General features: G+C 43.0%; 1 protein-coding gene and 1 pseudogene across 2 annotated transcripts; one reads left to right on the top strand and one right to left on the bottom strand.

The window, feature by feature from the left end:
* Nucleotides 1–386: 386 nt before the first annotated feature.
* On the top strand, nt 387–10680 carry LOC147976589 (uncharacterized). Of its 2 annotated transcripts, none has more exons than XM_087518907.1 (14): nt 387–2865; nt 2958–3086; nt 3177–3365; nt 3445–3512; nt 4036–4643; nt 4741–4923; nt 6267–6365; nt 7166–7251; nt 7323–7532; nt 7680–7952; nt 8508–8652; nt 8962–9095; nt 9912–9992; nt 10099–10680. In XM_087518907.1, the coding sequence occupies exons 1-14, from the start codon at nt 424–426 to the stop codon at nt 10183–10185; spliced, it is 4734 nt and encodes a 1577-aa protein (XP_087375033.1). In that variant the 5' UTR covers nt 387–423; the 3' UTR covers nt 10186–10680. The 2 variants fall into 2 exon arrangements, with proteins under 2 accessions (XP_087375033.1, XP_087375032.1); XM_087518906.1 differs by having other exon boundaries at nt 7163–7251.
* A 416-nt stretch (nt 10681–11096) lies between these two features.
* On the bottom strand, nt 11097–17271 carry LOC147976588 (uncharacterized; annotated as a pseudogene).
* Nucleotides 17272–22382: the final 5111 nt, after the last annotated feature.

The following is a 22382-nucleotide window of genomic DNA, read 5'->3' as shown; positions in this document are numbered from 1 at the left end:
ATGCTCCAAGGACCTGCCGGAGATGGAAAAACCATCTAAACCTGGCATGAGAATTTGGGAGGATTCGTCATGCCCGCAACCGTCTCGTCGGTGACGGTGGGAGAGGGAGACGGGGACGGACAAGCAAGCGCAGCCGAGAGGAGAAAGGCGCGTGACGCTGACACGAGCGCAGGCAGCGTCGCGTACGACTCCCTCCCCCGGCCCCGTCCCATCCCATCCCATCCATCTACCCCCGCCCGTCTCCCCGATCCGCACTCCTCCCTACCGGCGCGTTAGGTGGTGGAGGCCCACAGAGAGAGGGAGAGAGCCAGAGGGGGGGATGGGAAATCCTCCTCCGGCGTCCATCATTTTCTTTTCATTTCCGATAGGCATATATTGCCCCGCACACCCGCACAACGCTTCGCCCAAATCTCATTCCCCCCGATGGGCCGAAAGAAGCGCAGCCCCCCACCAAACCCTACTGCGCCCCCGCATCCGCCCGCCGGCGCCCTCCTCCGCCTCGCCGATGCGCCGGCGGGCGCCGCCCAGGCGGGGCCCGACCCCGCCGCCGTGCGGGCCGAGTGCGACAAGGCCCTCGCCTGCCTCCAGCGGGGCAACCAGCCCAAGGCGCTGCGCCTCATGAAGGAGGCCCTCGCCCGCCACGGCGACGGGTCGCCGCTCCTCCTCCGCGCCCACGGCACCGTCCACTCCCGCGCCGCCGCCGTCCTCACCGACCCCGCCGCCCGCGCGCGCCACCACCAGGCCGCCCTCCTCGCCGCGCGCCGCGCCGTCGACCTCGCGCCCGACTCCCTCGAGCTCGCCCACTTCCGCGCCCTCCTCCTCTACGAGGCCGCCAGCGACAACCGCGCCTACGAGGAGGTCATCGCCGAGTGCGAGCGCGGGCTCAGGATCGACGACCCCTCCGACCCGGAGCCCCACTCGCTCAGGCTGCCCGCCCCCGACCCCGACCAGCTCCGGGCCGAGCTCCGCAACCTCGTCCAGAAGGCCAATCTCGCATCCATATCCACCTGGGTCAAGAACCTCGGCGGCTCCGATGACAAGCTCGGCTTCTTCCGCCTGGCAGATGACCCCTTGGAGCTCCAGCTCCTGCCCGCGGCCCCAGCCCCGCGACGCCCCAACGAGATCAAGAAGGCTACCAAGACCGTCGAGGAGCGCCGCAAGGAGATCGAGGTGCAGGTCGCTGCTCTCAGGCTGCTGGAGCAGCAGCAGCAGCAGAACAATGCCGCTGCCGCTCTCTCCTCCTCACCACCACAGTCACAGCAGGGAGATGAGCCCCCCTCGTCATCATCTCAGTCCACCGCGGCTGGCCATCGTGCTGATCGGAGAAAGGGAGGGTCCAAAAAGGCAGCAGCCTCATCAGCATCCGACCAAAGGAATCAGGTGCGTGCGTTCTGGGCCGCTCTGCCTGTCGACCAGAGGCTGGCCTTACTGAAAACTAGCATTTCTGAGCTCAAGGCGTACTACAAAACTCATAAGGACAAAGATGTTGCCGCTGCGGCACCTGCTGTGCTTGATGAGGTGGTAGAGTTCGCCACTTCACATGGGTGTTGGGAGTTCTGGTTATGTGGCATCTGTGAGGAGCGCTACCCAGACGTGGCACATTCATTGCGGGAGCATGTGAGTGCACTACCACGTCAAGTGCAGGCTATGTTGCCACAGGAGATTGATGCTGACTGGGCAGCAATGCTCATTGGTTCGAGCTGGAGGCCGGTGGATGTTTCTGCGGCACTCAAAGCGCTTGAGGATGAGCAAGCGGACAACATCGGCCAAGACAGGGACAAAGATTCAATGTCGTCCGATAATTGGAGTATCAAGGACAAGTCGGACACGTCAGAATCCTCAGCCTCGCCACACAATGAGGAGTGTGATGGTTTTGGAGTGGTAATGAGGGAAGGTGCCCGGAAGTGGCCGCTGTCTGATGATGATGAAAGAGCGAAGATTCTGGAGAGGATCCACTCGTTGTTCCAAATCCTTGTGAAGCACAAAAACATTTCAATGAACCATCTGAGCAGGGTGATACATTTTGCCATGGACGAACTTAGAGGGATGCCTTCTGGGTCATTGTTGCTTAATCACTCGATTGACGAGTCGCCGCTCTGCATTTGCTTCTTGGATGCCTCATCACTGAAAAAGGTTCTCAAGTTCTTGCAGGACCTAATGCAGTCCTGTGGACTTAGTAGGTCCTCAGAGAAGGATGGCGAACTAGGTGATGGAGATTGTTTCCCCAAAAATAACACTATCCTGGAGGGTGTTACGCTGGATTCTGTTTCATCATCACTGATCCTTGATGGCCGGGTATTTTGTGGGAAGTCGAAGTCTGGTCCTGAGAATGTTGATACTGATGAATTTCTTTCGTGGCTGTATGCTGGATCTCCTCCAATAGGAGAGCAGCTGTCAGAGTGGAACTGTATGCTTGTTGATAGGACAAGTCAGGGGATGCAGATTCTTGATATGATCGACAAGGAGGCATCTGCCTTGAAAAACTTCTGTGAAATGAAGCATGAACAATTGAACACTGAGGAGGGTGTGCTTGCTGTGAACAATATTATACAGGAGGAGCAACGGCTAAGGGACCGTGGGGGGCGGTATTCATATCAAGGATACGAGGATCTCCTGAGGAACCGTCAGGAGGAGTTGTTGGAGACCAGATTTCGCAGCTCTGAGTACGATGCAATCTCAAATATCTTGAAGGAAGTTCGCACCTCACACTTTGGTTATGATGAAGGTTTTTCTGGGATGACCTCGCGCCAGTGTGACTTTGATGGGGCAGCAATAGATGATTGGAGGTTGCATGACTTTATGCACCCAAGCGATTCAATAGTGCCGACGATTGTTTTGAGGATGAAGGAACACGTAGCTACGGAGGTTAGTGTTCCGGCACTGCATTTATCAGTAGAAATTATATAATCTTCAATATGCAACAATGGTATCTGTTCTCTTAACTGTTCCACTTGCAGCTTGGCAAGATAGACGCTAGGATTATGCGAAGTGTAGCTCTGATGCAGCAACTGGATCTCAAGCTTGAACCTGCTGCTTTCGTTGACTATCGATCAATTCTTCTCCCCCTCCTGAAATCCTTCTTGCGAGTTTGTATACTGCATCCCTGTACACCTGATTGTTTTATTGCTTTGTGGTCTTGTTCATTTCTTAACTATGGTTATTGTGTGGTAATCTAGAACCATTTGGAAGAGCTCGCGGACAAGGATGCTAGAGAGAGATCTGATGCAGCAAGAGACGCCTTTCTGGCTGAACTTGCTTTAGACGCTGAGAAGAATGCAAACAAAGGGGGTGATAAAAAACCATCTCATGAGAAATCAAAGGACAAGAAGAGAATGAAGGATTCTCGGAGATATAAGGATCTGAAGGTAGTTATGAGTATGATCATATTGTATGCTCTGCTTTTGTACACAACTGAATTTTGTTTCTTGCTTTATTACTTTCTAGGATTTGAGCTGGAGTGATCAATACATTGTTCGCCAGGACAGTGCAGATGAGGAAACATCAGAGCAAGCGTAAGTAATGCTTGTACCCTCCATGTTCTGATATGTGTAGCATCCTTCAGTTGCCAGAGGACTTGTCCAGTGAAATGCTTGCAGTGCTTTTTTTTGTCCTGTGCATATTTGTAGTTACTCAGCACTACTAGTTTAAATCCATGTCAGAGTTGATTATATAACAGGTTTTCTGCATAATTTACTTGAGAAAAGGTATCTGCAGAATGAATTACCAAGATCTACTGATCTCGTAAACTTTCTGTTTGTAGAGCTGCTGAATCATGTAAACCTCACCCGACGTTGTGCATTGTTTTCCATATCTTTTTGTAGTTGGCACACTCCTTTCATTATTAGAGCTCTTTAGGGTAGATAGTGGTTAAACAAATTGTGAGGATTGAATAGTTCTCTTCGCTTTTTAGCATGATCAGTCTGAACAAAAATAGTCAGCAATTGAATCATGGTTTTCAACATCATCATGTTTCTTTTGGCTTAGGACATTCATGTGTGTATGTCTTTAATTTATCTGATCATGTTAAATCTGCAGTCAGACTCTTGTTGATTGTGATGACTTCGACGGCAAACTTTCACTAAGTGATGAGTACTCAAATGAACAAGAGGAAGAGCATAGGCATAGAGTACAACTTGAAGCAGAGGAAAGAAAACTGGAGGAAACTTTGGAGTACCAAAGGCGGATAGAGGAGGAGGCAAAGCAGAAACATCTTGCCGAACAGTCCAGAAGTACTTCGTCAGCTCCTGATAATTGGACAAATGGTTATTCAACTGATGTAAATTCAAACGTGCATCAGGATAACCATCAAAGTGCACCCAATAATTTCTCACCTGCTTATCTTGAAGGGATAAAGTTTGGTGATTTTCGCTTTCCTAAAGTTCCCTCGCGGGAAAAGAATTCTAGTTCTGATTTTTGTGGTGTGGACCTGCCACAAAAGACTGAGAACAACCGCAGGGAGAAGCCGAATGGACTGCGCTCTCCGGGAGCTCATGCATTATCCAGCAGCAATATGGACTTCACTAAGCCAGCACTGAAAATGAACGGAGTTGGGAAATATGCTCAGAATACAAAACTTTCAACTAATCCTCTTATCCAAAGGCCTAAGAGCAGTACTAGCCAACCACATAAGAAATACATCCAAGGTTGTTGGCTATGTCTTGTCCAAATTTCTCCTTTTGTTTTAATTCCCTTGGTAACTGTTGTCCAACTATTTTATGTTTGTTGTTGCATATATGCCAGGTGCTGTTCATAATGGTGATGATAGTGCATCTAGTCGTCAAAATGGTACAACAGCTCCAAGATGGAGCAGTTCTGGCAAAGTAGCTGACTTTTCTAGTAACAGTTATCAGGATGGAAAACAAAATGAGTTGCCACCTGTGCTTTCTTCGGATGATCCATGGAATGCCAACAAAGCTGAGGAAGGTATATGTCGTTCTACTTTCAAGCAGTGCTGGAGTATTTATCATTTAAACTCAAAACTAATTCGTGGAATGTTTTCTTGCTCTACCTACCATGAAAAATTCGTTCCTGAGTACACCTAAAAGTTTGTGAAGTCTTTAAACAGATTGAAGCACCATGTTCTCGTGTTACTTAATCATTAGAGAATGGTCATGCATGGTTTGCTTCCCCTTATCATCTGTACCCCCAGTTCATACAAACATGCCATTTTTGCACGCCATCAGTGTTTAACTGCATTTTTTACCGGTTGTATCTGTTGGAACGCATTTATGAAACGTACTAGAATTATAAGACCGGTACATTTTCTGGAGACAAATCGACTCATCATTTTCATGCGTCTGATCTTAATATCCAAAGTGGTACTGACAGGAGAAGTTTGGCAGAGGTGAGAATGAACCCATGATATTAGTTTAGGCACCTACAGTGTTTTTGATAAAAAACATGATCATATGTGTTTTGTACAAAAGCAAAAGGATATGGACATCTCTTTGTTATATAACTTGATATCTCTACTTTTTGGCACAGTACTCGTATGATTATGTTTTTCATGAAACTTTGTATATGTGTCTACATTAATACTCCCTCCGTCCCATAATGTAGGACGTTTTTTGACACTACACTAGTGTCGAAAAACATTCTACATTATGGGATGGAGGGAGTACTTTGTAGTACTATGGACTTCTGAAAATGTCTTTATATGCACCTATCTTCACAAAGTCTTCTTTAAGCAATGTTCAAGTGCACATAATCTAAACCGGCATACTTCTGTTAAACTGATTAACATCTTGGTAGTGCTATGGATTAACTTTGTATATGTGTCTACATTAATACTTTGTAGTACTATGGACTTCCGAAAATGTCTTTATATGCACCTATCTTCACAAAGTCATCCTTAAGCAATGTTTGAGTGCACATAATCCAAACCGGCAAACTTCTGTTAAACCGATCAACATTTTGGTAGTGCTACGGATTTTCTGATCTGTTTAAATATAGAAACGCACGAAGGGGTGCATATGGAGTTATGGACCTATCTTCACAAAGTCTTCTTTAAGCAATGTTTGAGCGCACATAATCCAAACCAGCATTTGTTAACAGGATGGAGGATTAGTTATTGACGTACGTGTCCTTGACCAAGCCACCGCCCACCTGTATCTTGTTCACTAAAGCCACATCCTGCTTCTGCATATTACTTTCCAATTTTGTGCTCTGTCCTTGCATTATATATTGTATTTTTTCTGAAATGCAAACTTGTTATATATGCATAGTATGTCAAAAATTTCCTCATTGGCCTTTCCTTTCATGTCCAGCTGACAAGGGGGCAATCTCACCTGCAATTGTATGTATCGAGGATGATTCTGACAAAAGGTTTGAAGAAGACCTTAGAAAAGCAGTGCACCAAAGCCTTGGTACATCAATGCTGTTCTTCAACTGCTGTTTTCTTTCTCTCTTCACAATCTCTTGTCTTGGGCCTTGAAAGCCCATGGATATATCTCTTCCACAACTAGTTAGCATCATTAATAAGCTCTTATATTGTTTTAAGGCGTTCTTTAATTGCTACAGATGCGTAGTTGTGATTTAGATTACATGGAACATTCTTTCCTTGTATCAACTGTTTGATTTGAATTGGAGCATTTGTATGGTGACATCTAGTTTGACTTTAGCACTGACGCAACTTCGATGATTTGTGAGATGCAGAATTGTACTCCCTCCGTTCCTAAATATAAGTCTTTTTAGAGATTTCAATATGGATTACATACGGAGCAAAATGAGTGAATCAACACTCTAAACTATGTCTACACATCCGTATGTAGTCAATATTGAAATCTCTAAAAGACTTATATTTAGGAACGGAGGGAGTAGGATTCAAATGCAAAGCTGATAAGATCTGTAATTTTGCAAGGCTATGTATTAAATGTTACGTATAAAAGCTGCAATTTTGAAGGATCTATGTTTTGTTAGGACTTAGAAGTGTGCCTTTTGTCATTTTCCTGCGGCTTCATTATCATTTTAGATTTCTAGATTGCATGCTGGTGCTACTACATGATGATTTACATGATCAGTTTCATCCTATAAACACGACGCTCTGATATTAATTCTCTGTAGTCCCTGCACCCTGCTAATATGATCATTTATGTCTGTTATGTTGGTCGTTTGTAATTTGGAATTCTACCTTAAACTTATTCTTCCACTAATGATGATGCAGCAGGCGCTTCAAATGGGAAAGAAGTGTATGGGGCTGGCCTTAAAAATGCTGCTGGAGAATACAACTGTTTCCTGAATGTGATTATCCAGGTAAATGTCAAGACTTGTGAAGCTTATGCAAGTGTGCTTTGTTTTTTCACATAATGTTCCTCCATCTGCAGTCATTATGGCATTTGAAGCGGTTTCGACACGAGTTCCTTAAAACATCATCACTGCATAAGCATATTGAGGATCCTTGTGCTGTCTGTGCATTATATAATATATTCGTTGACTTGAGCAAAGCATCTGAGGGGCAAGGAGAAGCCGTTGCGCCTACTTCTTTGAGGATAGCTTTGAGCAAATCCTATCCTAACAACAGGTTCTTTCAGGAGGTATATTTCTGTCTGTTATCCCATGGCTAGGTGTGCTGGGCACATTTCTATATAATTTTGTTATCCAAATGATATATAAAATGGCTCTTTTGTTAATCTGAGATTATCACTATTGTCTGACCATTGTATTATATATTTTTATTGCAGGGACAAATGAATGATGCATCTGAGGTATTGGGTGTCATCTTTGAGTGCTTGCATAAGTCGTACACTTCTCAGGCTGACTGCCATGCTAAATCTCATGAGAGCAATTCTATCGGCTCGTGGGACTGTGCAAGCGATTTTTGCATTGCACATTGCCTTTTTGGAATGGATGTCTATGAGCGGATGAACTGCCACAGTTGCGGATTAGAGTCTAGACGACTTAAGTATACTTCATTCTTCCACAATATCAATGCGAGTTCACTTCGAACTGCAAAGGTTAGCTGTTTTCCTTATGTTGAATCTCATGCTTGTTATTCTCGTGTCCCCTTATTTTCTGGCTGAACGGGTCCAGTTTATGCCCCTCAACTCTTTCTCAAGTTTAATGGTGAAGAACTTCAAGTTGCGTACTTTAGGTCTTTCATGTGTCATAAGTCATAACCCTTCAGAATGTCCTGGTGCAAAACAATCCATACTTTAGTCCCACATAGCATTGACTAGATCCTTGCTGGCATTGGGTCCCATGGTCAAGAAATTAGAGTACAACCTCTGTATAAAAAATCTGGACTGAGGTGAGAATTCATGCCACCCGCGGGTAGCATAGTGGCCATTCTTTGGATCAAGTAGGAGGGTTAGGCAAGATCGAGCTCTCATAAAACATTGGCAATTGGTGGCCATGTTAAGCAGCAAAGCTGCCGTTAAGTAAAGGTTGTGGTGTTTTAGGGCAGCAAATTGAGCTTGGGAAAGAGATGAGGGGGCTATATTAGGTCTGCTCTGTATTCTGTGGTTTTTGATATGCTTTGATTGAAACTTTTATTTTCTTCCATGCTACAGATGATGTGTCCAGATCCATTTGATGATCTTTTGAAGACTGTGATAATGAATGATCAGCTAGCTTGTGATCCTGATGTTGGCGGTTGCGGAAAACCAAATCATATACACCACATTCTTTCTAGTTCCCCTCATGTTTTTACAGTTGGTAATCTTCTTTCTCTTTTCGCATGTAAAACATACATTTACATGCAATTATTCATTTTTATTCCAGTCTTTCTAAAAGATGATGTGTAATACTCTCTTAAAATGCATTTTAGCAGTGTAGGATTGCCTGCTTCACTATTTAGTTTACAATCTCATAAAGGAACCTCTACTAAATCCTTTTCTCGCATATCCTCTACATTTGCTATTCACTTATGTGTGAGTGTGCATGTGCGTAAGTTCTTGCATGTCCTGTGTTCGATGAAATCATCTATTGACTCGGATCTCTTACCCATCAATTTTTCCTTTTTAGTTTTGGGATGGCAGAACAGCAAAGAAAGTGTTGGTGACATAGCTGCAACCTTGGCTGGTATTTCAACTGAGATAGACATCAGTGTTTTCTACCGTGGTCTAGATCAAGGAAGCAAACATTTTCTGGTGTCAGTGGTATGGCTACGAGTACCTGTTATGTTCTTTCCCATTTTGAATGAACATCTGATGGTACTGTTAATTGCTGCTTCCTTAAACCTGCAGTAAATGTGTTCTGCTTATGGTGCAAGTTAGACACGCAGCTCTAAAAGATCTCTAGTGTTCCTGTTGTACTTTGCACTATACACTACAGGATGGACTTAAGTTACAAAAATCGTAAATATGTTTGGGTAGCTAATATTTCATCCTCAGAGCTTGCTGTATCATATGCGAATGTGCTATTACGTATTGCTGAGTTGCGCTCGAACAATCCCGATGATATGACTGCAGCTGTATTGGTTAGGCTAAGTTATACCTCAGTACAAAGAGCAAGCAGTGAACATATTCTGCTGGGATTCCTTTGTATTGCAGTAGAGCCAGTATACTTGGTATGAACCACTTAAGTAGCTATAATATGCTGCCGCTACTGCTAAAAAACTAACATTTTGCAAATCAGTTCCTGTGAATCACAGGAGGTAGTGCAATGTCATGTGTTTGTGTGTTATGTTACCTGCAGTAGCCAAATGCTACATGTATCATATACTGACATGCTTGTCTAGACTTGTTATTCTGCATTTTGTGGTATGACGTAGCGTCTTTTCTTTCAAGTTAGATTTTGAATAGAAACTGGTATTTGCTTCTCTAAATCATTGTATCGAGGCACACAATTATAGCAGCATGAACTATCGCTGTATTTCTGCAAGTTATACTAAAATCCAGTAATTCAAGAGTATTGAAACGTATCAGTTAAAGCATCTAATGCGAGTTGTATTTTGATATTTCTTACACATGCAGGTTTGTTACTATGGGCAGCATTATCATTGCTTTGCTTTCGAGGATGAGCACTGGGTCATGTATGATGACCAGACTGTTAAGGTAACAAGATATATAAACCTATCCACTGAAGCAAACCCCCCTTCCTGTTTCTTGTACCCTACCTACTAAAGAAAAATCATCTTATGTTTGTTCCTTGTTTGTGTAGGTTATTGGTAGCTGGGCTGATGTGGTCATTATGTGTGAGAAAGGTCATTTACAACCTCAAGTGCTCTTCTTTGAAGCTGCAAATTAATTTTCTTCAAAGTTCAAGGGTGCTGTGCTGTGCCGTGGCGTGGTTAACGTGTCTTCTGAGATATAGGTTTTTCCTGGTGACTGAAGGTTAGCGATAGAATACAAAATTCGTTTTGAGCTATGGGGGATAATGGTGGTAATTCAGCAGTTGCACTGGCCTGTCGGTTTTGTCGAGCCCTGCCTTAAATAAATGGTCATCCGAGCGTTTGCTAAAAGGAGAGAAGTGGTGATATATATTTTCCTTTTGAACTTTGGATATATAGCCTGACCCCATATCCTGTCGAATGCGATTTTGCCGTGGAGGACTGTAAGCGGGGATAACTCTAGTAGATCATGTGCCGCCCCAGAGAAATTACTCACGAGCGCTGCTGAATATGCTGGGAGCCTATCAATATATACGGTTTTTCTGTGCTTGTGATGTGGAGGAATGTTGTATTGTGTTGTGTGTGACCAATGGATGGGTATCATGAAAGGAGAAGGGCTGCTCTCATTTTTATTTTTGTTGCAAATTCTTGGGATGGGGTTTCTTATCATTCCGATTGACAAGTTGTATTATCTCAGAATGTTGTGAAGTCCCTTTGCTCTGGCCATGACGAACACATAAACTTACTGCTCCTGGTCCTCCTATCGCTGTTATTTCGCTGTTTAGTAGTGTATTTTATTGTGCAAACTAGCAGCAATTAGTATTAGATTTGCCACATGGGCAGGAATTATCACGACACCCAAAGCACGAATATGAGAGCAGCAGCCCTGCGAGCATAAAACGTAACCCATTTGGGGGCTAGCAACCTTTACCATTCACTGCAAAACAAATGGCTCGATACTGGTTTTTCTCCCTTTTCACCGTCAGAGTCCACTCTCCATTTCAGTTTCACTTCCCCACTTCCCTACCCAATGTTTTTTGTACACCTTTCACAGTACAAGCCGGTGAAGACTTATTACAAGCAGAGCTAGGGCAGATACGAGCGAGGGGGGAGGTTGGCAAAGGGCAGGGTGGTGGAGTTGGCCCGGGTTGGGGTGGGAACTGCCACTGCACCAGGGGAATCGAGGGGAGGGTGGCGCCGCCGACCCCAGCGGCAGAGCAACCCACCATAGTCGGCCACCGGCATCAGTGTACAATCCCGGGTAGCATGTCGGCTGGGCGTTCACCGGATAGGCGCACCCTGCAAGCAAATGAAACCATTACTAAGAGTCACATTGGTTATTCATGCAAAGCCTGCAAGTGTCTCTTTGTCATATTAAGTATCGAAATATGTATTTGGCAACCCTGTGCCCGATTGCAAAACCGCCACATCACTCAATGTCCCTTCGATCGGCATCGCACGCATAAGTCTTCCTCCCGTATTCCTCTCCCGTGCCAAGTCCCCAGCCGACGGTGTCTTCCTCTGATTCCTCCTCCCTGTCGCCAAGTCCGAGCCCTACTCGCCGCATCCTCCTCCGGCGAGCCGCCGCCGGCAAGCCAAACCGCAGTGTCACCCCTTGCTCCCTCCTTTTCCCTTCATCTTCCTTCCTTCCTCCCTCTCTATCATCTCTTTCTTTCTGCTCACGGGAGCTCCCATGGCGCCGCCCATGGATCCGAGCAAGCTGCCGCCGGAAACACAACCCATCCACTGGACCCCCTCCGCCCCAACGGTCGCGACCTCTGGCGCCTCCCTGGCGTCCGCCGCTGACTAGTCGTCATCCTCGAAGCCCACGATTGCAACACCTCCTCCAGGGCTGGACTAGGGGGTGTGAGGTTCCAATAAATTATATAGTTGGGAGGTGTAAACAAGCTCAGTTGACCAAAAAATGGAGTTCCGAAGGTTGCTGGATCCAAGCAGAGTGAGGAGCCTACTGCGTCGCTGTAGAGAATGGACGAGACCCGGCGCCACCGCATCGCAGGAGTGTGTTGTGCGTCCCTTGCTCATTCAGTTCAGTTGTCTCGTAAGAAAACCTGAAGGGAAATGTATTGTCAAGAGATGCCAATACTATTGTTGCTTCTTTGCAACTTTTTTGTTCATTTCTTACAAGAAACTCTAGCCTATTCATATCTGGTGCTGCTACAAACTTACAAAGTGTACAGATAGACTAGTCTGGTATATTCAGTACTTCAATTTATTGTTCAGTTGTACCACTTGTTGGTACAAAAAAACTATGTTAGTTCTACACATTTTCTAGTGTTATGTGCTAGAATTTCAGTGTTAAGTACTACAAAAATGTTCAATTTGGAGAGGTTCCGGTGCTTTGTTGCTGCTGTTATGTGCTAGAATTTCAGTGTTATAAATCGTTTCTTGTGTTCTTGTTAAGCCTATAAGTGAGGCTCTAAAAATGCAGTTTGGATAAGTTCCAGTGCTTTGTTATTGCTGTTATGTTGTACACAATCTGCACTTTAAAGAGGGTCCAATGCTTGGATGGTGCCGTTTCTTGCTATTAAGCGTGCAAGTGTGTTGTGAAAATCTGCAATTTGAGATATTCTAGTGCTTTGCTGTTGTTCGTTATTCCTGTACTAGCACTTGTAAAAGTCAGAAATCAGGAGACGTTCAAGTCCCATGTTGTGGTTGTTTTCTTGCTTCTGCTAAGTCCATAGGTGTGCACTATTTTGTTTTTGAACAATCTCGTGCATTGGATCTATATTGGATGTCAGATAAAAGAGGGCATGTTACAACACGACTTGCTAGAGGCAAGTTACTAGATCTCGGTCCAGATAGGACAAATAATATTAGGGATTGTTGCGTCTGTGTTGTGTGGTGTGGTAACTTAGTTATTTCTTGGCTAGATACACCGCAATATTGGTACCAGTTTGAAGTTGAGATCAGTTTTCACCGCGTGGATGAAAATTGATGCTATTTCCTAGTGTGAAGAATTTTTTTTCAGTCACACCGTAATTTTTGTTTCCTATTTTTAAAAGATTGACTACTCCCTTTTAATTCTTGAGGTTGACACCGTAATATCGGCAACAAAAATTGAAAAAGCAATTAGGTGACTAATGGGTGTTCACTTTTCACATCGTTTTTCACATGGTAATTTATGCATTACAACCCTCAAAAAAATTTATGCATTACAGATTTGATAATTTACATAGAAACACTGTGATAACATTTTGTGTATGTTTCTTAATTGAGAAATGTTTTTAAGTGTAAATAGCATGGTCATATATGTACCGCAGACCCGATAACTTAAAGACAAATCCCATGGTAACTTTGGCCCGGAAAAAAATTATTGAAAAAGATAACGTCACTAACTTACGTGTAAATAACATCATAATTTACGCTCCGCAGACTTTATAACTTGCATATAAACATCATGGTAACTTTAATAGCGTAGGGTGGAGGAGTTATTGAAAACATACCCCGGTAATTTTTGTATAAATAACACGGTAATATAAGTACCGCATAACTGATATTTTACATACAAGCATCGTGGTAACTTTTGATCCGGCAAAAAAGTTACTGAAAACACAACCCCGGTAACTTTTTCTGTAAATACTATGGTAATATATATTTTGTAGACATGATAATTTAAGTACAAACACCGCGATAAAATTAAACAAGGAGGGGAGTTGTTAAAAAATAAACCCAATAACTTTACGTGAAAATAACATGATAATATATGAACCATGTACATGATAATTTACGTAAAAACATCGCGGTAAAATTGACCAAGGGAAAAATGTACAAATGTACTCCCAGTAACTTCTGTGTGAGTAGCTTGGTAAAATAGGAAACACCGACTTGATAATTTGGGTGCAAACACCATGGTAACTTTGTTCAAAGAGGAGAAAATTGTTGAAAAATATACCTCGATAACTCACGTGAAAATAGAACGGTAATATACGAATCATATACCCGATAACTTACGTACAAACACCACGGTAACTTTGACTAAAGAGCAACAAAGTTGTCGAAAAACATAACCGCGATAACTTAAGTGAAAATAGCACTGTTATATATGAACCGCAAAATCCGATAACTTACGTCCAAATACTATGATAAGTTTGATTCGAGTGGATGAAGTTGTTGAAAATATATCTCGGGAACTTATGTGTAAATAGCACGGTAATAGTCTTGATTTGGGGAAAAGTAGTAAAAAGTGGTCGAAAAATACACATGGTAACTTTTTGTATGTAAATAGCATAGAAATTACGCACCACAACCTTGATAATTTAGGTCCAAACACCACGGTAAATTTGATCTGGAGAAAAAAAATTGTTGAAAAGATACCCCGGTAACTTCTGTGTAAATAGCATAGTAATATACACACCGCATACCTGATAATTTACATACAAATACCATGGTAATATTTGACTCGGTGGGGAAATTGTTGAAAACATACCCCCGTAAATTTTGTGTAAATAGCATGGTTACATACGCATCACATACCTACGTACAAACACCACGGTAATCTTGATCAAGTAGAAAAAAAATGTTAGAAACATACCCCCGGTAACTTATATAAAAACACCATGGTAATATACGAACCGCAGACCTAAAAACAACATGGTAATATAATAACCGCAGGCCCGATAACTTATATGAATAAAGCATGGTAATATATGAACTGCAGGGTCGGTGAACCATTTTTATGCCTTCGATAACTTATGTGGAAATAACACGGTAACTTTCATATAATGGGCATGGTAACTTATGTAGCCTAGGTGTGATAAATTTTGGCTGAAAAAAAAGTCATCGGAACATGCCAACATGGGATCTAGTTTCAAAGATCTCGTCGCGACGAATCTTTTATGTAGAAACGGTTTTTACATCGGACCAATGGTTTGAGCTACAAAACATTTTAAAATTTTGAAATAAAGAGAATCTAGAATGACATCAGCTTTTTTGTCCTCTAGTGTATGCATATAATTAGAAAGAGAAATGCACGTGAAAGAAGAAAGAATGCTAATGTATGCATGTATGTAAAGTGAATGAAGTAGAGGTGTGTCAGTTTTGCTTATATGGCACACATGTGCCAAATATTACAGTCCATTAAGTATTATGCTCTCTGTATTTTAGTGATGTAAATGATCTTATATTTCTTTATAGAGGGAGTACTAACGTTTCAAACATACATTATGCATATATGGTTCCTCCTTTGAGAAAAGGATGGCATAAACCTCTGGTCGACACTTGTTCCGCAGCATGATTTTTTTTTTTTTTGCAATTGTTACTATGGTTTCTCTTGTTCATTTGACACATCAGAACAAGATGCACTCCTCAACATAATTATTTTTTTACCTCGACGCTGCTACTACTGTGTGATGCCAACGAAAGTAAGGTTTACAATTTTTTGACCGGTAGTGGTTGTGGTGGTAATAATGCTGGGGTAAAAACAACAAAAGCCTAAGCTCTGCGGATGTTATTTACCTGATCCGTACGAGGCAAAATTGGGATGCAGAGGTTGTGGCAAGTTAGCCGAGCATGCAGGTGGATGCTGGTAGTTGACGTAGCTATTGCTTGGCTGTGTGCCATAACCATATCCATAGAAGCACCCATTGTAGCAGTACTCATTGTTGTTCCACATGTTTTGCTGCGGTGGCTGTAAACGTACAGTTATAAAATTTCTGCATGTAGATGTGCAAATGGACGCACGCACATCAGTCAAAAATTGAGATGATTAACGCATACCAGATTGTCTGTTGAAAGATGATAATCCTGAGCCCGATTCGGTGCGCTGGCAACTTCATCGGCGCATCTGCTTAAGCAAATAACAACAACTAGATGTGAGATGTCATCAGGTAGAACAACTGGTGATGAACTCAGAAACTACACAACTATTTTAACAGAAAATCTTCATCCTGTTCAGAGGTTCACCGAACAGCTCTAGGCAAACATGATCAAAGGAAACAAATGTACCTTGGCGTCGCATTCAGATATTCGGAGAATCCACAAGCGAGGAAGTCCGGTCTCTCTCGGAAGAAACTGGCACAACCACATCCAGTGTCTTCTTTCCAAGATCAACACCGACCATCCACGCGTTCTTATCATCATATGTCACCTTAGACATTAGGTAAACAACATTGTCGCCGCCGCCAATGCCGAGGGTAGGGAAAGCGGAATGCAAGTTCCTCAGTGTCGGTCTCCCAGCTTCAGCGTCCCACAACTGTGGGAGCAACGTAAAGTGATCGGGGTTGTCGACCGAGATTTCATCGATGTCGACGATGTCGACGGCATGCATCGTCGTCGTAGAGGAGCAGGTCTGAATCGTAGATGATGTCTACGCTGTCGAGATCCTCGGCCACCTTGCGAGTCTTGTGGTTAGCATCAACAACCGTCTTTTTGAAACGGAGGTCCTGGTCGACAAGCTTGATGAAACCATTGCTGCAACAGGTGATGTCCCGGGCCAGCCGCCGCAGCATACCGTCCCACGTGGGTATGGGGATGAGAGTCAGAACGGGGTTGTCGTCGAGCACGTTGCAGGTGACGATGCCGCGCCAGAGGTCCACCCAGCCCACGGCGCCTCCCCCGAGCGCGATCGCCTTGTCCATGTGAGGGCCGGGCAGGTCCTCGTTCCTGACCCCGGGAGGTGTCTGCAGCCGCAGCTGCCTGATGGTCCACTCGCCGGTCTTGGAGGAGAAGACGTAGAGCTCGTAGTCGGAGTTGGACCTGGTCATGCCGAGCTCCGCGAGGAGGAACTCCCCGGCGTCCTCGTCGTCGTCGTCAAGCGGCAGGACGCAGATGTAGGACGAGTTTACGGTGCCCGGAGGAGTGCGCGGGATGGGCGTGAGCGACGGCGGCTTGCCGCGGCCGGCCTTGTAGACGTAGTACTCAGCGAGGCGGTTGCGTCGGTGGATGGCCCGTGGGCCGATGGTGAAGGCGAAGCGGAGGAGGACTAGGCCCTTGGCCGAGGAGTGGACCTGGGGCTCCATCGTGAAGTCCTCGCGGTCGAGCCCGGGGCCGTGGACGCAGAAGTGGGAGATGGCCGGCGGGTCGGCCAGGCAGAAGGTGACCCTGACGGCGTGGCCGCTGCTGGTGGTGGCCTCGGCGGTGGTGTCGTTCTCGAGGGCCGCGAAGTAGGCCTTGCTGTCGAGGAGGGCCCAGGGGGCGTACCGGGCGCAGGCGCGGGCGATGGCGGGGGGCTGGAAGGAGGAGGCGGGGAAGGAGGAGCCCTCCATCTCCATGGTTGCTAGTAGTCGGAGGAGCGGTAGGCGCTCGTCGGAAGTGTTTCGAATCGAGATCGAGAGAGGATCGAATGAATCAACTGTCAATTCCATTGAATGATTCTTGGTATATATACAAGGGGAACAGACACGATCGTGAGATGCGACTGTTCGTAGAGGTGCAAGGGGAGAGGTGCGACGGTTGCCAATGCAACCGAAGTACAGATTACAATGGGAGGATTATCTCTTTAATTAACCTATTAATTTAATCCTAACACTCCCCCTAATCCTTTCTTGTCTTTGCAACTGACCATCTCTGGAATCATCTTTAAATTAACTCTTCTCCAAAAACCCTGTGGGAAAAATGTGAGAAGTATTGCAGTATGATATGTTGCTAAAACTCCTTCAAACCCAGTAGGAAAAATAAGGAGAAAATGGTGTAACATATAATGGATATTGTCTCTTTTAACTCAATACGAGAAAACCCATAGAGTCCAGAGGACAATAAATATGTCGTATATACTTTCCTAAAAACCCCGGTGGGGAAAACTGAAAGTATGACATATGATCTCATGTTGATATTACCTCATTAAAAACCTTTATGAGAACCTGTAAAGTAAACTCATGAAGGGAAAAAGAGTATAATATGATGCACTGAACAGGAACAATTCAGGAAGATACTCCCCCTGATTCTTGCAAAATTCGAAGCCGTCACCTACCAATTCCATGAACACATTTCTGGAACATAGAAGTTGGTAGAAACCCGATGAAAAAATCAGTCGCATGATTTGACTTGCAAGATATGCCATATAGTGATATTGCTTATTATGTAACCTGTTTGCATCCGGGCAACACAAGAAAACATTATCGTTGAGATAATGGTTGGTGGATGTAGTCATGAGGTCTGTTTCGAAGACTCTTCATGAGAGGGCTACCACACCTAGTAGGAACATAAAGCTTGTCTATGATCTGACATAGTGGGGATCTGATCGATGTACCCAATGACATCGGTGTTCACATTTTTGTGAAACTGAAAACCAGGACAAGATGTTTGATGCCTTGGAGATATCGAAAGATATTCTTGAGCACCAACCAATTGTGTTTGGTGGATCCAATGGCATTATGGAATGTTGAGTCCCAATATCTCATTTTCATCATCTCTTGGTCTAAATAGATCATTCTCTATGTCTAGAGAATGAAATACCATGAGAGTTATGGATGGATAAGATTTGTCCACAGTGAATTTCTCCAATATATTTTGGATATAGACAAAATGGTGTACCATAATGTATGAATGAAGGTGCTCAAGTTGTAGTAACGAGCGGTGTTTTGGTTTACCCGAATCCTTCATTTTAAACTCCGTCATTTAGATGATTACATGTGTCGTCATTGCAGACACAATCGTAGGAGTAATCCTTGTGTATAAGGAACTCACTACGTCGGTTATACCAAATGTACCAACAATAATAAGCCATATGGTGACTTATTGATTTTACACAATGTATGTTGCGTCTTGCATTTCGATTCAGAAGTGAGATTCCATCAGGAATCAACCATATATGTCTGAATCTAATGATTCACATGGGTATGTGATCACTACATCTATCAACTGCATAGATAGATGATTTTGTACTGCCAATGATATAAGTTATCGGAAAGAGATTCCACCTCTAGAGAATAGTTGGGTATCTACGTGAACCCTTGTGCTACAATGCTTGCTCTATGTTTCACCACCTTGTTGTTCTCAATTCTGTTTCCAGAAGAAAACTAGTGTAGGTATTGCTTTTGAATACCTTCCCATTATTGAGCAAGATCATTTCTACCTAGATTATACCCTTTGCTTGAGTTCAGTCTAAGTGTTGTTCACACTTTGCCATGGCCATGGTCTTTGGACCTGAATCATGTGAAAGGTTTTGCAATCTAGTTAAGAAATGTATGTCGAAAATTGTAGACTTCCGGTTATTTGATTCTCCAGAATCTATATATCAATATATAGTTGATGGAAATATCATTACCCATGGTGACTACTCGCAATTTCCCAATGCGATTGAGTCCGGTATTCCGATGTCCCGGTCATTGTGTGCACTCTGACCTGGGTTGGTGGAGGTTTCCCATCCACTGGGTGTATACTACCCATTAGGTGTCTGTCAACATGAAGTTGACCTGCATTTTCTGATTCGGAGGCCTTGATATCCTTACTTGCAAGAAGCTGAATCCTGATGTACTATTGTCGTACTTCTCCCCTATTGCTTTGAACGAGGAGTTGAGTGGTTTTAGATGGTACCTCCACTCTTTCCGATATATTTTTGCAGGATTGTAGGATTGCGTGACACATTTATAGTCAGTAAATGAATCTGGCAGGTTATTTGCAATGCGTTGCAAATCTTCTGAACGCATGGTTCAGATCTTTGAGTATGTGGATTTGAGGCAGATAATGTGTTGAACATTTCACTAATTTCCTGGCATTCTTTATGGTACTTGAAATCTCCCCCTAATGCCTGGAAATGTTCCTCATTGAATCAGCATACTAGCCTTGAATAACTCCCCATGCGAGGGGCTCGAGGTATTGACGGAAATACAATTATTCCTCACATAGATCCCAACTATATGTTGAGGAGCCAATGATGTATGTCGGGTGGTGATATCGGTATGCAACCGAATTACCGCAGATAGGAAATACTTGGTAGATATCCACATATCAAAGATAGAGGGGAATAATATTATGCAGTTCTGTCATGAGCGTGTAAAACTGCATGACTCCAACGTAAAGTTGGTAAGTTGCAATTCCAAAGTAAAGATAATGCAATGAGCTTAACACTTTGGATAGGATTCTACCAAACCATTTTGAGTCTAGATATTAGGACAAATTGCTAAACTTCAATCCAAGGTCCATAGAGAAGGCACTCAAGGAGAATTTTGCAATGTTATCCATTCGATTTGCTTGAAATCGATGTCATGATAATGAGCCAATGGTTTCGTGTGAATAAAGCACACACTTAAGACCATCATGTAGATATGTCTTTTAGAACCATGAAATACCTGAATAGTCTAGTCAATGGATGGGAAGAGCCACTTCCCTCAACTTGATGCATTCAAGGAGTCTGAGTGGTTCAACATAGACTTTAAGGTGTGCGAGCCTTAAAATTAGCTTCCCTATGTTACTTGTAGCGCACATAAAATCCAAATTGTGTTAGAATTTAGCATCAAAATAATCATAAACTACTGGAATTGCTGATAGTTTCGATTTTAACCCAATGTCTTGATGACGAAGGCGAGTATGCCAAGTTTGTCATGTACAAGACACTCTGGAAAACTATCTCGTACGCAACATGTGCTACGGGTTGTGTTGTATGTGTAGTACAATCTAGATGATACACAGAGAATGTGCTTGCCATATCCATTGCACATGGTAAAGAGAAGTTATTTCTCTTTGTTGTCATCATAAGTTTTGCTATGGAAACTATTTTGACGGATACCTCCATAGTTTAGTAGGGTACAAGTTAATCCCGGGAAGCAATAAAGCATCCCGTTGTTACTCGAGTACCCACAGGGATAGTAAATATGACTCGATTTGAGCCAACAAATACCTCATCGCATCTAGCGATTTAAAAATATCTCCTTTCTCTCAATGAGAGTAGAAATATTGGACTTCCCTGAGTATAGAGTTTGCGGTGCATATGTCCACAAGGCACATATCATTTTTCATCGGATTGACTCTCGTAGAAATCTATATATAGACATGAAGATTCTCAAGAAAATCACTGTCAGATATATAGAATACATACAAATGAATTTGTATGAAAGTGATGATACAATATATTGTGATATACAATATACGATGACAACAATAATCATGTTCTTATTAAAACATCATAAATGGACATAAATAAATAGATCACTAAGGAGACTAAGGGACTGAATGTATAGTCTCCAAACATGTCGGTTGATGCATATTCAACCCTCATGCTCTCCATGCTCATAGGGTCTCGTGACAGCTTGATGGTGTCAGGTTGAGGGTTTGAAGTGAGTTTCAAACCATTACCCTTGAGGTCCTTTGCATCCCAGTGGCGTGGCTTGGATTGCACGCGCTGTCCCATGGGATGCAAGACTGATCTTGATGTCCATAAGCCGCTTAAGTAAGTTGTGTCCATTGAGGGCAAGTGCCTCAAATTGTTAGCCATCTATTACTTATAGGGGCAAGCCAGAGATAATTAATTTACAAGAAGTAAATTAAAAACCATCATGGTTTTGTAATAAGAATGCAATTTTTTTTGACTCAAGTGTATAACTTGAAAATGCTCAACCTCAATTGTGGAAACATAACACATTGAAGATCATACAAATCTCACAGTAATAGAGATAGTCTGCACATGGGCAGTAGATCCAACTCATTACTTTGTGTTTTCCTAATATAATGAGGGAGATGTTATTGTCAAAAATTTACAAGTTTGTTGTGCGGGAGAAATAAATCTCGGCCGCTGTGAGATGTTCATGAAGAATGTCAATGTGGTAAGCACATAGAACATATCATCCCCGGTGAAAAACCGGTAATTTATTTATATTACAGATTGCGTAATATAAATACATCTTAATGTTGCAAAATTAATAGATTTCAAGAAGGTGGCTCGAAATCATTAGTGTGAATCTCAAATAGCTAAGGATGACACCTTGAATTTTGCATATGTATTTGCAAGAAATTAAAAATCTCAATTGCAAATAGATGTATTATTCTCGACATGTAGCGAACATGGAGATACATACATTCCGGAATACATCGTACTCAACAGAAATACACCACTATTATAATGAATAGTAATGATGTTGCAAACTTGATGCTCAAGTGAAAAACTTGAATTGTATAGACCTCAAATTAAATGAGATGATCTTGTATCAAGTTTCAAGATAATTCAGCAGTGTGAATTTATATTTTACGAGAGAAAATTAATCTCAATCGCAATGAGATTGTTTTGCGCGAGAAGAAAATTCTCAATCACAAATCAGTACTCTAGAGGTACTGAATTTATCTTTGCAAGAGATAAAAAAATCTCAAGCAAAGCAATGTTGTTGTATAGGGAATTGCAATAGCAAACGCATTGAACATGTTGAATATCAACATACACACATTT

The sequence above is a fragment of the Triticum urartu genome, chromosome 4A, assembly GCF_056163025.1.
Source record: "Triticum urartu cultivar PI428250 chromosome 4A, HENAU_Tu73, whole genome shotgun sequence".
In the NCBI taxonomy this organism is placed as follows: domain Eukaryota; kingdom Viridiplantae; phylum Streptophyta; class Magnoliopsida; order Poales; family Poaceae; genus Triticum; species Triticum urartu.
Note: the sequence above shows the minus strand (reverse complement) of the source record. Positions and strands in the feature narration are given on the sequence as shown.

Coding starts and splice junctions, on each gene's coding strand:
- LOC147976589 (XM_087518906.1), top strand. CDS start 424: ATGGGCCGAAAGAAGCGCAGCCCCCCACCAAACCCTACTGCGCCCCCG. Junction 4,924..6,266: donor TGCCAACAAAGCTGAGGAAG/GTATATGTCGTT, acceptor TTTCATGTCCAG/CTGACAAGGGGGCAATCTCA. Junction 7,953..8,507: donor GTTCACTTCGAACTGCAAAG/GTTAGCTGTTTT, acceptor TCCATGCTACAG/ATGATGTGTCCAGATCCATT.